Genomic DNA, 14103 nt, shown 5'->3' on the forward strand with positions numbered 1-14103 from the left:
CCTTTCGAAAACAGAGAGAGGGAAGCCCTCCGCGCCAGGCAAAAATCCCCACGTTGAGGCAAGTTTTGGTTGACCCGGGATGGACCCACCAAGATATAGAAACAATAGAACCGCATGCAGCTGGGTCCTTCCATCAGTTCCCGAGGAAAACGCAACCAATCACATGCCTCGTATAAGCTCCGCGGTCGCTTATACAACTTGCAATGCATTTCTGAATTCTCCCCCTGAATCCTGCGGCCGTTCCAAACAGATCATGAACATGAATTGTAAAGTGTCAAACGTGACATTACAAAAGTATCAGGCCATCAACTGGAAGAATGGAGAGCGCAATTGGACAAAATTTCTTAATCCTACCGACGTAGTAAAATATTGCTCCAAGAGCTCCTGCAGAATCCACCATTTGGTACGGACTACGCCTAATCTGACCTCTCAAATATTCTGTACACGTTCTAACTGTACATAACAAACAACACGATGCTCGAAGCTGAACGGATCATGAACTGCTGATACCGTTCTTTGAAGTGACATAACTTCCACCACGCTGCACAGTCTGGGGTTCAGATTGCCCCGAAGCTTTTGCAGGGAGTGTCTTGGGGCTGCTTTCGGCGCCCTCATATGGCAACACGACCACAGGGGCAGCATGTATTGATTCCCACCGTTCCTTCAAGAAGTCCATGAAGGCTCTCACCATTTCCCTCCGGAATTCTAGGTCCCTTGTGAAGAGATCAAACGTAAAGAATCCAAGAACATATTTGAAAGGAAATACAAGAAGAACAGCTGAGGATGCTAGGAGAACAAGCGCCACCTGTGTCGTCACCTGCCATATGAGAACAAATACTTAAGGCAGCATACCAATGTATCCATTATCTCACAGCTTGTCACAAATGTACCACTAACAGAATTCATTTTATCTTACCTCAGGTTGGCCAGCTAAAAAGATTGTGCGGATTTTCAGCAGAGAGACATTCAGGTTCTGGAGATAATTTTCCACTGATGCCATTGCCTCTTTAAGGGCTAGGATCTTCTGAATTGTGTTTGAAGGCGGTTGATCCCTAATTGTTACTTTGCCGAAAGATCTACCTAGCCGTCCTTGTTCTTTCAGCCCTTTCACGGCAAGCATGGAAAGGGCCATCATCATCAAGGTGAATGGTAATACATAAGAAAGCATGTTCCTACAAGTTGAAGTAAGGTATAGATGTGAAGAGAACGATCCCATTCTAGTATGGTCTTAAAAGGCATGACAACATAATTGAGAAAATGACCATAGAATATGCGAAAAATATGATTTGCTCACAACTTCTTTTAACAAACGAAAACACACTCTCCATATGTCTAGAATAGGAATATTATGAAAGATAAGGAAATGATATTTCATTGCCTTCAAGTCATTGTAATAGAGCCATGATTGTCATGAATTAATATTTGATATACCCATGATGAATCAATATTTGATTATTAGTAGTGACCAAGAAAAAAAAACACATAACAAAGTCTTACCTGAAAATAACAGTATAAATTAATAATAGACAACAAGTGGTTGAACGTGGGTTCTCCCAGCGTTGCAGTTTCTTGAAATTTTCAGCCATAATTGCAAAAGGGAGCATAAGTTCCTGATTCAAGAAAAAAGGGAAATGTTAAAAAATAGTATAGCATGTTTCGATATCTGTAAAAAACAAGAAATCACTTGTAGGATGCAGAGGGACATTTTTTTCCTTAACAAGGAAAATTAATAGGTGTTTCAACTGATTATCAGTGATAAAATAAAAAAATATGTTTCAGAAATCAACTAAACAAGTTTGAATTCTTCACATATAGTTACGCAGCATGAAAAAGATGTGAGATATGTTAGGAGACCTTTTCAAAGAATCATATGGTTTTTGTACACTACACAACTAGGTGAAAGCCAAATACCTTGAAGAGGTCAATGTTGCTTGGAATACCTTCAATTGTAGCAGCAACTATTGTTGCCTGTGTCCTTTCAACTACTTTGCTCTTCTCTTTACAGTTAACCATTGCCTTTTCTACAAGGTTTTTATCAGCTACAACTAAAGATTTACTCAATATTACACCATGCTTGACAGAAGAATTTTTCCAAAAGTTGGCTGAATGGCTGGATGCCCAGCTGGGAGAGGTCATCCACTTGCGTAAGTACACACTACCATCTACGTCATAAACATGTGCAACACCGCTAGATGGGTCCTCTGAAGATCTTTGCCATTGAGGTGACATGTGATTTGAAGATTTTGCCTTTGTGATTAAAGGCCCACCCCAAAATTTCACTGCTAGTGTCTGAAGAACAACATCACCAAATGGTGCATTGGACAAATAATAGAACTGCACTAGCTTAGCTGGTTCCTCGTATAATCTCCGTATGAACTGCAGAGATTGAAGCCTTGCAATACAGTTTGTTGCGCTGCTAACAGCTCTTTTCTTGCCTTTGTGGGCACCATACACATCATGAATTGCTGGATCATTATCACCTGGACCATATTCACGAATGAATCGATAAACTGAAATAATTTCACTGATGAAGGCAAGCCATACATCTCGTCTTGTCTCCCCGCTAAAATCAACAAATTCTAAGGTCCATTCATCTGATCTGCTAGCAGTAAACTAGTTAGCTTCAGAGTTGAGATCATACTAAGCACGTGATATTATACAACACTCTGTAGAACTAACTGAAACTACTTAAGGTGCTTGCTCACACGGTGAAATTATCAACACATCTTACCTGAACAGGTAAAAGTCTAAAAGATCACATAAAATTCATCCCAACAAGTACTAAGGCGACCTCTGGTCTTGTGAAGTGATTGCCACTTCTGATTTCATAGGATTCCTCATATACACACATGATAAAGTTAAACATGTTTTCCTTTACAGACATTGTTTTATGACTTACCAGCACCAAAAAGCAAGCATGTATAGAAGCAACCAGTACTTCACTAGGCGCATACCGGGGCCCTATGATTCTACTATCAAGCTACATGTGCACGGAAAATTGCATTCCAAGAGTAGTAAATGAATGGGTACTTACGTTGAACCAGAAGAAACTGTGACAGCAGAGTCAAACAGTTTTGACCCAAATGGTCCAACCTTCGCCTTTTCAACCCTTGAATTCTGATCCGTAAGGTCAAGCCTCATTGGTTTCTTGGTACCTGACAGTCCAATGGCCTGCCAGTAACAATAAGAGGTGGAGAACTTGAGGTTGCTCTCAAATCTTAAATCGCATAGAGAGATCAAAGAAATGCTAGTACAAAAATATCACACCAAATACAGAAATTTCAGGCACAAAGACCCACCTCAAAATATAGAGCTTTGTCTGTTAAAGTAAGGTTGCCAGGCCATGCAATATTATCCTCCCATTTTAGAACAGGTCTTTTTTTACTAGAGCCTATGCATAGAACTTGCTCGTCAGACAAAAAGTTATCTCCCATTTGATGTGTCTGCCTGTGCCTGCCATGATGAACCCTATTGATTGCACATAACACTGTTATTAACGAACAGAATTCCAACATTCAGCACAAAAGTTTAACATGAAGATAGAGTAGAGATGAATTCACATTACAATTAGGTGGCGGAACTGTATAAACCTAAACAACTGATCTTATCTAGCAAAATTAAAGGAGCCATAATATATTGCTAAGATGATGTCATGACAAAATTAAGTCACATAAGAACCAACATATACTAATCTCTGAATGATCAACATTTCTTTTGGTCTAAGTTACAGGTGTAGCTATGGATGGACGTGAAGAAATAGATGATATGGTCAGTATCCTATCCTAAACTGAAATAAATCTCCCATTATGATAGATAAATGCTCCAGTTTTCGTATTAATATATGCTGAGGCAGCCTTACTTCAAAAGTTCAGCAAGATATGTTGTCCACAGATCAAATGAAAGTCCCTTTTCTGCACCAACAAGAGCCCTAAAGAGATAGTGAGCTGTTGAAACATCAGCAACACCTGCAACAGCAGGAGCAATTCGGACAAAGGCATCTTCTCCAACAAGTCTTCCCTAACATTTTAAAATATCTAATTCAGAATCCATTATTTACTCCAGTAAAGAGAGAGAAAGAGGAATAAGTCATCACCAGTACAGAATAGTTGTCTAGTGAGGAAAGTGGACTGTCGTCTTCTTTATATGGATCTTCCCAAGCAAGCATAGTCACAAAGACAAGCTTTTGAAAGGCAAGCTCCTGCAGACATTTCAAAACTATAAAATTAAAGTAGAAGCACATATGGAAAGTTTAACTAAGCTAGGTGAGTGCAAAATCAGCAGAGAGCATCATTATGGTTTGTTACAAGCCAATCGTAAGTGGCTTTTATTATATGCGAACTTATCAGACATAAAATGGAACCAGATTACAGTCTTCCACAAAAAAGTGCTCAATCAGCAACTAATTTTACCTTCAAGTTTGAATGGAGGTCAGAGTTATCTCGTGACAAGTACCGGAAGCAACTATACTCAACCAGGCTTCGAGCATCATTGTGCAGATGTTTGGGAGCAAGTGCTTCAAATATTCTCTGCACCTGTCTCCCTGTAAACCCATTCAATCTAACAGAAAAATCATGTCTGAATGAAGATCAAACCAATGGAAAGATGCTTTAGCTCTGGCCTATTCAAAAGACCTGATTCGCACATATGCTCTCTTAAACATGCTGCTTTACTTGGTTCATGTTGGGCTTCAACTCTACGTACCCAAACTTGCTTGGAACTAAAAAGTGTTGTTTGATGTTGTTGTTTGGTCACTTAAACATGCTGAATTAACCAATTATTCAATACCCAAGTGGCATTGTAAATGTAAAATGAAATGTGATAAAATGATATGGCCATATGTGATAAAAATGAAATGTTTGGCCTCTTGAACATGCCGGATTAATCAGCCCAACACAAATTCATCTACATAAAGTACCTCAAGAGCGAAAGGTTAAAGCTACTTCATACTGCTAACCCTTGTTCACTAGATAGCACCACAGGGACCTACCACAATCTACTGGCTGATTTAACACCAAATTGGCCCACAGCTACAAGTCGTACCACATTGTCATCAAGGATCCAACAACTCTCGACCAAATAGAAATGGGTAAATCACGACAAATAGTAGATAACTTATTAGCCCCAATCAGGTGGCCCCAATGATTCATGAGACAGTGTCTGATTAAGCTTGTTTGTCTAGTAGCTCTAGTCAATGCCGTAGACCCGCAGGCACAGATGAGCCCACTTGACCTCACCTGGCGAACTGCTCGATGGAGACGATGGCGTCCAGCGAGAGCCAGCCCTGATCCACCAGCGGCTCCACGGTGACCTCCGGCACGGCAACGAAAGCCTGCTCCTCCACCGCCACCTCCTTCCGCTGCTTCTTCTTCCCAGCCTCCGGGTCCTCCTTGTGACTCGCCCTCTCCCGCGCCACGTGCGTCGCATCGGCGATCGCGCCCCGCGCCACGGACATCCACGACCGCACCCGCTCCCGCACCGCATCTGCAGAGGAAGCACACGCCGTGGCCGCGGAGATCAGCGACAGAAAACAGAAGCACCCGGCGCCCCAGCGTGGTATGGGCTCCAGGTAGCGGGCTAGCGGGGGCAAGCGTTCACCTGTGTTGACGTCGGGGAGGTTCCACTTGGAATTGAGGGCGAGCGCTGGCCGGGCCCGACGCCGGCGGCCGGCGAGGCGGCGGCGCGGGAGGGGCAGGAAGCGAGGGGGCTGGAGCTGCAGCATAGCGGGGCGGGGCGGTGGCGTCGATCGGGTGCGGTTAGTGGTGGGGAGCTGCGTCCCGTGAACCTTCCGTCGATTTCATTGGGTCTGCTTGTTTGTTTATGTTTTTTTTATTCCTACCATTACAATTCTTCAACTTTGGAGAAATGTCATTACAATTCAGCTATTTTAAAATTTGTCATTATAATTTTTCATACATCCAAACCTTGTCATTTTATACGTCTTCTACGTGCTTGGGCCCGCTATCAGACCGTATATGTGTACGTATATTTCGTAAACACTACTGCTGCTTCACTCCCTCCACTCAATGACGTGCGGGCCCCACTCGTAAGGTTCTTCTTCAACCTCCGTCCTGGTGGGAGCACGACCTCGCGCCGCCGCAGGGAGCCAGAGGAGGGCTGCCGCACAAGCTCCGCGGCGAGGGAGGAGGGGGTGGCACCGCCGCTGGTTCCTCACCGACCCACCCTGCTCCCGCCGCCATGGCCCCGCGCCGGAGTTGCCGCCGCCGCATGCGCCGGCGAGGGAGGAGGAATCTCGAGCCGTCCCCTGCTCCCCGCCCGGCTGCCGCTCCCGCCGCCGCACGTGCAGGCCGTCGTTCACGCCACCGCTTGCCGGCCGCTAGCGCCCTCCCCTGCTCATGCCTGGCCGCCGCTCCCGCCGCCGGGCGAGCCGGATGCCGCACGGGCCTCCTCGTCCAACTGCGTCACGGCTCCGCCCCTACTCCGGGGCTCCGGGCTCCGCACCTCCGCCCTGCCTCGCTTCCAAGCTGTTGCTCCTCCCCCGCGCCGGCATCCCCTACCTCGCGCCGGTCGTGCCCCGCCTCGCCCCTCGCGCCGGCCATCCTCTTCCTCCTCGGCCACGCCTCCTCTCTCCCGTCGCGCTCTGTTGCCGAGCTCGCCGGCCCTCCGCCCCTGTCAGGGGCGGAGACAAGGGGGCGGGCAGGGGCCATGGCCCCCTAATGTTGGTGTAACTACACATAAAATCCCATAATCTCATTGCTAATGTTGCTCATTAGTAAGGTGTGGCCCCTTCTAATTGTCGGCATTAGTAAATTACCCCCTCTATGTTTCAATCCTGGCTCCGCCCCTGGCCCCTGTCCTTGCCGCTCCGCTCGAGCAGGGGAGCTCTGGTTGAAGAAGAACCTGACCAGCGGGGCCCGCACGTCATTGAGTGGAGGGAGTGAAGCAGTAGTGTTTTCGTCCCTACAGAATATACGTACACATATACATCCTGATAGCGGGCCCAAGCACGTAGAAGACGTATAAAATGGCAAGGTTCGGATGTATGAAGAATTATAATGGCAAGTTTCAAAATAGCTGAATTGTAATAACATTTCTCTAAAGTTGAAGAATTGTAATGGCAGGAATAAAAAAAACCCTTGTTTTTCATGTTTGGCTTCGCTACCGTTCGGGGAGAAGGGAGAGAGAAGAGTGATGAGAACAAGAGAGCAGGACGAACCATGTGCCCAGTTGTACTAATTTGGGTGCGCGTGTGGGCCCTATCAACGAGATGGGAAATCTTTAAAAGACGAAACCTGACCTTGGCTCACGCCTCTCATTGGGCCACGTCACCTACAAATCTCGACCTTTGGATCATCCATCTACGGCCAAAGCAGCGCGGGCGGGTCTCAGCCTCTCGAAGCTCCGTGTTCGGTCGTTGCCTTCTAGCGCCGCTAGCCGCAGGCAGCCCGAGATGTTTCTTCCCCGCCACCCCTCTCCCTCGTGGGCTCGTGGCTTCGTCTCCGGTCGTTCCCTGGTTCCGTGCCGGTAGCGCGACAGCTTTCCTCCTCTCTACTCGTTTCCTTCCCTCATCATCTCCGTGGCATCTCCATCGGCGATGAAGCTGTGTTCCAACGCCGCACAGGTTGGATTCGATTCGAAGAATCCCGACAACTAGCGTTTCTACTCGCCGGCGCGCAGTTGGGGTACTCCATCTTCCGCGACAGTCTAGACGACGGGCAAGGAGATGGCGGCTGGGAGCGACACAAAGGAAGAGTGGAGAAATCACCCCGCGGCAGAGGTGCCTGGTCACTGACTCACTGGTGCGCCATCAATTAGTCCTCACGCGTGCAGGCAAGCGCTGCACCCGGTTGAGTTGATGTCAACACAGGTGATGCACAACATATGCTCGATGATTTTCTTATGAAGCCTGAAGTTACTGATTCTCGTACCCGATGTTCCTTGCAGTGTATTTATGCGCAACAAGTGCAAGCTAGCCTGATTATGTGCTAGTAGTGCTACATCAAAGTCCAGCTCCAAATCGCTTATCAGAGGATCAGCCTCCTCCGTCTTGCCTTCTCGGACACCATAGCAAGTGCTGCTTACCGATTGTTTGCCCTGCCTCTACTGCCGGCACCATCCATCGCCAAGTTGGCGAGCAATTGGAAGCGCAAACATAGACGCATCGTCTCTGCTGCTTGCAAAGTATTCGACAAAATATCCAGCGCCTTACACAGCAAGCTGCACAGTCCTGTTCACGCAATACCATGCATCAAGTGTTGTCAATTCCATGTTTGTACTTGCGAGAAAATTAAACCGCGATGTGATTAACTCTATTTGTGCAGTTTACAATGGTGTGAAACGGCAACTGCAAGCCGACACTAGAGCCAAGAGGGACAGCCTGTTGACTAGCACTTCGACCGCAATATCATGAGCTGCCAGGCAACAAGGAAAGCAGGCTACTGCAGTTCACTGTAATTCAGCAATCTAAGACACCAATGACATTACCATGAGCATGTCACTGTACCAAATGAGCCGGTACTGTATCTGTGGAGTCACCTAGCATCTAGGAGAACGAAGGCGGCAAGCTTGGGAGAAACATGTTGAAATTCTCAAGAACACGTAATTCTACCTTCCGCGATCGTAAGATCCTGGACAGAATCCTCAACCATGAGTAATTAAATCTTTGCAAAGGATCAGGTAACCAATCAAATTAATCGATTCTTGCACTTAGTTCAGTTCAAAGTAAAAAAAAAAGGGGGGGGGGGGGGCAAATGAGTTCTCAGGAATTCTATATGCAAAGATTACCTAGAGTGATGAACTGCAACCAGATTCTTGGTGCATGCAAGTTTGCTCTTGCCATAATGTTGTACAGAAGAACTATCAAATAGGTAGGAGAACCTTTCAAAAAATGATAGATAGAAGAAGTTTATTAGGAGCTTTGACAAGTTAAATGTTAGCAGACGACATCAGAAAGTTAGGCTCGTTATAGCTGCCATATAATTTGAATGCATTCTGCAATCTTTCACTAGAGATTATCCAGCTTGACTCTTGAACTTGCAGACCCAACAAAGTCGTTTTGTGAGAAGCTATGCTTCCGTGTCCTGAGTGTACAAAGATAAGACAATCTTGTCTTATGGTGTACAAAAATTCATTATTCTTCAGTTGTAGTACATTTTGACACACTCATTTACGTTTCAGATAAGACAATCTCTAAACCAATTGGCTATCCTTGATTCACGTTTGAAACTTATTTCAATTCCCTTAATTTTCCATTTCAAACAGGGGAGTCCTCTGTTAGATGCTCCTTAAACTTCCAGCAAAATGAGATTCTTCTGGATAATAGAGGTTTTCTCTATCAATAGCTATATAATAATGCAGACACTAGAAAGATGTTGGAGTTCATGTGCAGAAGAAAAGAGCAAAAGTTGGACCGACAATTTGGGAGCCTCATGCTAAGATAACAGAACAAATATGCGACTCCATCGAAGTGCCAGTCTCAAGTAGGGAATACCTTGGATGTTTAAGTTTATGGTGTGGTGTTAATTTGTCGTCTACATATCATATTTCATATGACAGCTAATAGATTTTTTTTCACAAAGGATAATAAAGGGTGATAAGTGGAAACAGAATTTCAACTTATCACCCTTTAATATCCTGTGTAAAAATAAAATATTTATGTACTCAAGTTGGATTTATAATGTTGATGACCTACTTTTCATCTTTGGTATACTTCAATCTATTGATTTGTTGATGTTCGACGGTGCAGTGATAGCCCATAAGATGAAAAACCAACATGGCTTTGAAGAAACATACTAGCCCCCATTAGTTAGTTGACTCTAGTTGGAGGCGCGGCAAGGCCGCGCCTGAAGTTTCTAGTGGCCTACTATTTGTGACTTTTTGTGTAGCGAGCGCCGGCCGTTTTCTGAGCTGGGCTAGCTTCGAAATTTAGCATAATAGCACGTAGGCCCAATACAGAGCCCAGCAGCAGCAGCTGCTGCTAAAAGGCTTAAAGCCCAGACGAAAAAGGTTTAACATTCCGTTGAACTGAATAAGGCCCAATGATAGCACGTAGTTGCTGCTAAAAGGCTACAAAAACGAAAAAGAAAAGAAACTTCTCTAATTCCCAGCATCTTCGGAACGGAGCGTTGAGCCAAATCTTGCCCTAACTCGATGAATCTATCTATAAAATGTTGAAACAATTGAAACGCTTTCTTATCAAGATTGACCTACCTTACCTCTCACAGACGCTCCGCTTGCCAGGCTAAAAGATTTGACGAAAGAGACGTGAGGATTGGTTTCGTCAATATTTTTCACCGAAAATCTAATACTTTTGACACCAGCAATTTCCTTTATCCACCTCTTGTACCCGCATATTATTTTTTTAACACACACTTGATTTTTATTTGCACATACATTCACCCATAATTCACATTATTATTTATTTTGAAAGGATAATAATTGACATTATTGTTTACATAAGCAAAAGAAAAATATGTATTATTTTTTAAAGGAAAATAAATGACATCACTGTTTGATGGAAGAAGTACTAATATCTCCACTAGTTGCGTTCAAAAGATCAGGCCAACGTATGGGTCAGATCACGCAGTTGAATAACAACAGTGTTTACTCACGCCCATTGCAGAGGGGGGAGGGAGAGAGAGAGGACTAGAGGAGTGGTAGCTTCGGTCGTCCTCCTGGCTCCTACAGTTCTAACGACTGTTGTCACTATCGCAAATAGTCAGAAAATTTTATTAAATAATAATACGTACAACAGATTCCAAATTTCCAATAGATCCAAATCACCTCACGGCGTAAAGTCACCCGGTACAGCGACGACGTTCCGATAAAAACAAAAGCTCACCCGCGGTAGCGCGCCATCCCACGCCAATATTTCAACCCGCGCTCAGAACTCAATCCACCACAAGTCACAATGCTCGCGGTCACCAGATAACCCACGCACGGGAATTTGAGGGCGTCCGACGCGATGTTGCCCGTGCGCGCAACGTCGCAGCCACGGGGACGCCGCCGGTCACACTCATGACCCAGCCACCGGGACGCCGACCGATCTGAGTCCTGAACCAAACCGCGGCGCCCGACGGGACCCAACTTCCCGAGCCGCCACCGGCTGCCTCCGCGCCCGCGCGCGGCGCGCCAGGTGGCACCGCGTCCGCGCGGCGCGGGGTCCTCAGCTCGCGAGCGCGATCCAACCCAACCCAACCCTCCACGCCCCCAAGGCCCCAACGAACTACTAGTAACGAACTGCGCGAGCGAAGCCTCCGCTGATAGTGATCGGCTGATTCCGCGGCGGGCGGCTTGTGCAGGTGCGGTCCCGCGGAGCGCGGAGCCCTAGGCCAGGCACGCGCGAGGCAGCCCGCGGGGGACCATGGAGCGCAAGCAGCCGCCACCGGCGACGCGGCGGAAGGGCGCGGCGCCGAGCCGGAAGTGGCTGGTGGTGCCGGCGGCGGGGGAGCCCCGCGAGGCGGAGCTGGGGAAGCACCGGATAATGGAGATGACGGGGGTGCCCACGCGCGACCTCCGCGTGCTCGACCCGGACCTCGCCTCCCCCTCCACCATCCTGGTCCGCGAGCGCGCCGTCGTCGTCAACCTCGAGCACGTCAAGGCCATCGTCACGGCCACCGAGGCGCTCGTCCTGGACTCCAGCAACCCGCTCCTGGGACCCTTCCACAAGGACCTCCACGCCCGCGTCGCGTCTCCGGTACGTGCCTTTCTTCCTTCCAGCAGGCGCAGCCGAGTTTGCTCTGTGTTCTGCTAATATTAGTTCTTCCTCAAGGAGCTTACAGTTAAGCTGATGAACTCTTCGTGATGTTTCTCCAAAACTGCCGGCTGCTCCTGTGAAGGACGTCTCCAGCACGGGTTCAGCGACAGATCGTAGCAACGAGCCGGAGCAGGGCGAGGGTAACGGGCCAACAGTGGCTCTCTGTGGGGCGGGGAGTAACAAGACCCTGCCCTTCGAGCTCAAGGTGCTCGAGGTCTGCCTCGAGCACACATGCAAATGCTTGAAATCTGAGGTACATCGCTAAACCCGACATCTCTTTCAAAAAGTCACTATGGAACTGTTGCAACCTATTTGTTGCTGACAATGAATTCATGGGACATCTCTGCAATTATTTAAAAATGGGTTCACTATTCATCGTAGACGTTGGCTCTTGAGAAGGAAGCGTACCCGGCCTTGGATGAGCTGACTTCCAAGGTTAGCAGGCTAAACTTGGAGCACGTCAGGCACATCAAGAACCGGCTGGTCGCGCTGTCAGGGCGCGTGCAGAAGGTAGGACGCAGGGATCCTGTTCTTGGTTGAAACGTTTGAAGTGGCTGCTGTTACATTTGATCATTTGGCGATCTGTTTTTTTCTTTTTTTTTTTTTTTTTTTTTGCCATGTGGCTTGTTCTTTCATAGGTCAGGGATGAACTCGAGCACTTGCTGGACGATGACATGGATATGTCTGAGATGTATCTGACAAGAAAACTTGCGTTCCAAGGATTCACCGAGACGTTGAGCAGGGTGGATTCAAATAAGGATGCATCCACTGATCACGACGAGAAGTATGTAGTCTGATTCAACTCTGTACTTCTGTGGTTGCTAGGATGAGAACATTAAGCAAACTCCTTAAAAAATATTGGAAGATTTGTTTTGCGAACAGAGTCGTGTGTTGGCAGACGTATTGATTAAAAGAAAATACTTCACGTCCTGTAGCGCACACATGATTTCCCTTTTAATCTTGACTTGTATGACTGTATTCAGGGAGGAAGAAGATCGTGACGACGAGACAGACACTGGCCGCGAAAGTTCTGCCTATGTTAAGCCTGATATTGAAGAGTTGGAAATGCTTGTTGAAGCCTACTTTGTGCAGGTTGATGGCACGCTGAACAAATTGTACAATGTATGTTTCATATCTCTTTATTCGCAGCTTGGCCTAACTTATCATCTTCATGATAGGTTGCTGTAGTAGTACAGACGAAACATATGTCTTACTAGGAATAAAGTAATGATGGAAATAACAATGACTGTTTCAGTTTGACGTGCTGCACTTTGTCTTTGACATTACAAACACAAGGTGTTGGATCATACTGTCAATTACGTAAACTTGAAGATAAATGGATGCAATACCCTGAGAAATTCCAAAGTTCCTGCTGGACCAGTCACTGAAACTTACGCTATAATCCTGAATAGCTTAGTCCAAATACAGTTCCGTGCATGATTTTTGTAACCTATATTGTGCCTATTGTGCCCACAGCTCCGAGAATACGTGGACGACACCGAGGATTACATCAACATAATGCTGGACGAGAAGCAGAACCAGCTGCTGCAAATGGGCGTCCTGCTGTCAACAGCGACCGTAGTGGTCACCGCAGGCATCGTGGTCGTGAGCTTGTTCGGCATGAACATCCACATCGAACTCATGAAAGATCCGGAGACCGATGAGGAGGCAAGGAACAAGAACATGAAGTTTTGGGAGACCACCTGCGGCACGGTGGCCGGGTGCCTTGCGATATATCTCCTAGCGATCTACGCGGGGAAGAGGAGCAAAATCCTCCACTGATGGTGCTCTTCTCAAGTGTCGCGATGCGAGCTCAGGCCTCACCCGCACGGCACGGTTGCGTGTGATGCAATAATTGAGATGATTGTGCCCTTGTTGCTCTTCTAGATTTAGCACGTTGATCCTAGTTTTTCGTCTAGGCTGTCCTTTTTCTTTGTCCTAGCTTATAGTAGGCTGCCTTTCGTTTTCCTGAATAAATGTTTTGAGTCAAGGGCCTGTCTAACAATCCAGATCTAGGATTTCAAGTTCGTAGCATACAGTGAAGTGTTTTAAACATAGTATGTCATAACAAAAGTTTTCAGCCAAAACACACCTTCCCACAGTCCAGCTCCAAGAATTTGAGTAGTGTCGACCAATTCTGTGCCAAACAATAGTATTGAATCAGTTGCCCTTTAATATGTGGTTCACACCTTGTGCTAATACTTTGTTCCGAGTGATTGTGCTAACGCTATTATTGAACTAGCTTTCATGTCCAGTAGCAAGGAGACAACGCATCTGCCGCGCTCGATCGGGCAAGGGGCATGGCAATGAAGGCTTCATCCTCTTTACCTCTTAGGAAGCTTAATGCACCACCGATAATTTTCTTGAATTGTTTTTGTGCATTTTCTGTT

General features: G+C 46.6%; 2 protein-coding genes and 2 long non-coding RNA genes across 4 annotated transcripts; 2 read left to right on the forward strand and 2 right to left on the reverse strand.

The window, feature by feature from the left end:
• Positions 1 to 232: 232 nt before the first annotated feature.
• On the reverse strand, positions 233 to 7185 carry LOC120676690. The gene is made up of 12 exons (XM_039958018.1): positions 7103 to 7185; positions 5596 to 5819; positions 5235 to 5481; positions 4410 to 4557; positions 4094 to 4198; positions 3860 to 4017; positions 3300 to 3468; positions 3035 to 3171; positions 1912 to 2599; positions 1498 to 1610; positions 917 to 1172; positions 233 to 817 (listed from the first exon to the last, which is right to left on the reverse strand). The coding sequence occupies exons 2-12, from the start codon at positions 5717 to 5719 to the stop codon at positions 494 to 496; spliced, it is 2469 nt and encodes an 822-aa protein (XP_039813952.1). The 5' UTR covers positions 5720 to 5819; positions 7103 to 7185; the 3' UTR covers positions 233 to 493.
• A 144-nt stretch (positions 7186 to 7329) lies between these two features.
• LOC120676691 lies at positions 7330 to 9664 on the forward strand. The gene is made up of 3 exons (XR_005675959.1): positions 7330 to 7825; positions 7903 to 8634; positions 9220 to 9664. It is a non-coding gene; the product is annotated as an uncharacterized LOC120676691 (long non-coding RNA).
• On the reverse strand, positions 7830 to 9223 carry LOC120676692. Its single transcript, XR_005675960.1, has 2 exons — positions 8743 to 9223; positions 7830 to 8585 (listed from the first exon to the last, which is right to left on the reverse strand). It is a non-coding gene; the product is annotated as an uncharacterized LOC120676692 (long non-coding RNA).
• Positions 9665 to 11165: 1501 nt separating the features above from the next.
• Positions 11166 to 13899, forward strand: LOC120673622 (magnesium transporter MRS2-E-like). The gene is made up of 6 exons (XM_039954568.1): positions 11166 to 11653; positions 11796 to 11966; positions 12095 to 12223; positions 12352 to 12497; positions 12697 to 12835; positions 13190 to 13899. Exons 1-6 carry the CDS (start codon positions 11321 to 11323, stop codon positions 13493 to 13495), a joined length of 1224 nt encoding a protein of 407 aa, XP_039810502.1. The 5' UTR covers positions 11166 to 11320; the 3' UTR covers positions 13496 to 13899.
• Positions 13900 to 14103: the final 204 nt, after the last annotated feature.

This window comes from Panicum virgatum, chromosome 5N, assembly GCF_016808335.1.
Source record: "Panicum virgatum strain AP13 chromosome 5N, P.virgatum_v5, whole genome shotgun sequence".
Lineage (NCBI taxonomy): Eukaryota > Viridiplantae > Streptophyta > Magnoliopsida > Poales > Poaceae > Panicum > Panicum virgatum.

What these genes read in the sequence shown, in the direction of transcription:
- LOC120676690 (XM_039958018.1), bottom strand. Translation starts at nt 5,719, where the DNA reads ATGCTGCAGCTCCAGCCCCCTCGCTTCCTGCCCCTCCCGCGCCGCCGC. An exon ending in CCTCCCCGACGTCAACACAG is followed by an intron (nt 5,482 to 5,595) that starts GTGAACGCTTGC and finishes CTTCCTCTGCAG; the next exon opens with ATGCGGTGCGGGAGCGGGTG. An exon ending in ACCTCCATTCAAACTTGAAG is followed by an intron (nt 4,199 to 4,409) that starts GTAAAATTAGTT and finishes AAATGTCTGCAG; the next exon opens with GAGCTTGCCTTTCAAAAGCT.
- LOC120673622 (XM_039954568.1), top strand. Translation starts at nt 11,321, where the DNA reads ATGGAGCGCAAGCAGCCGCCACCGGCGACGCGGCGGAAGGGCGCGGCG. An exon ending in ACGCCCGCGTCGCGTCTCCG is followed by an intron (nt 11,654 to 11,795) that starts GTACGTGCCTTT and finishes GCTCCTGTGAAG; the next exon opens with GACGTCTCCAGCACGGGTTC. An exon ending in TGTCAGGGCGCGTGCAGAAG is followed by an intron (nt 12,224 to 12,351) that starts GTAGGACGCAGG and finishes GTTCTTTCATAG; the next exon opens with GTCAGGGATGAACTCGAGCA.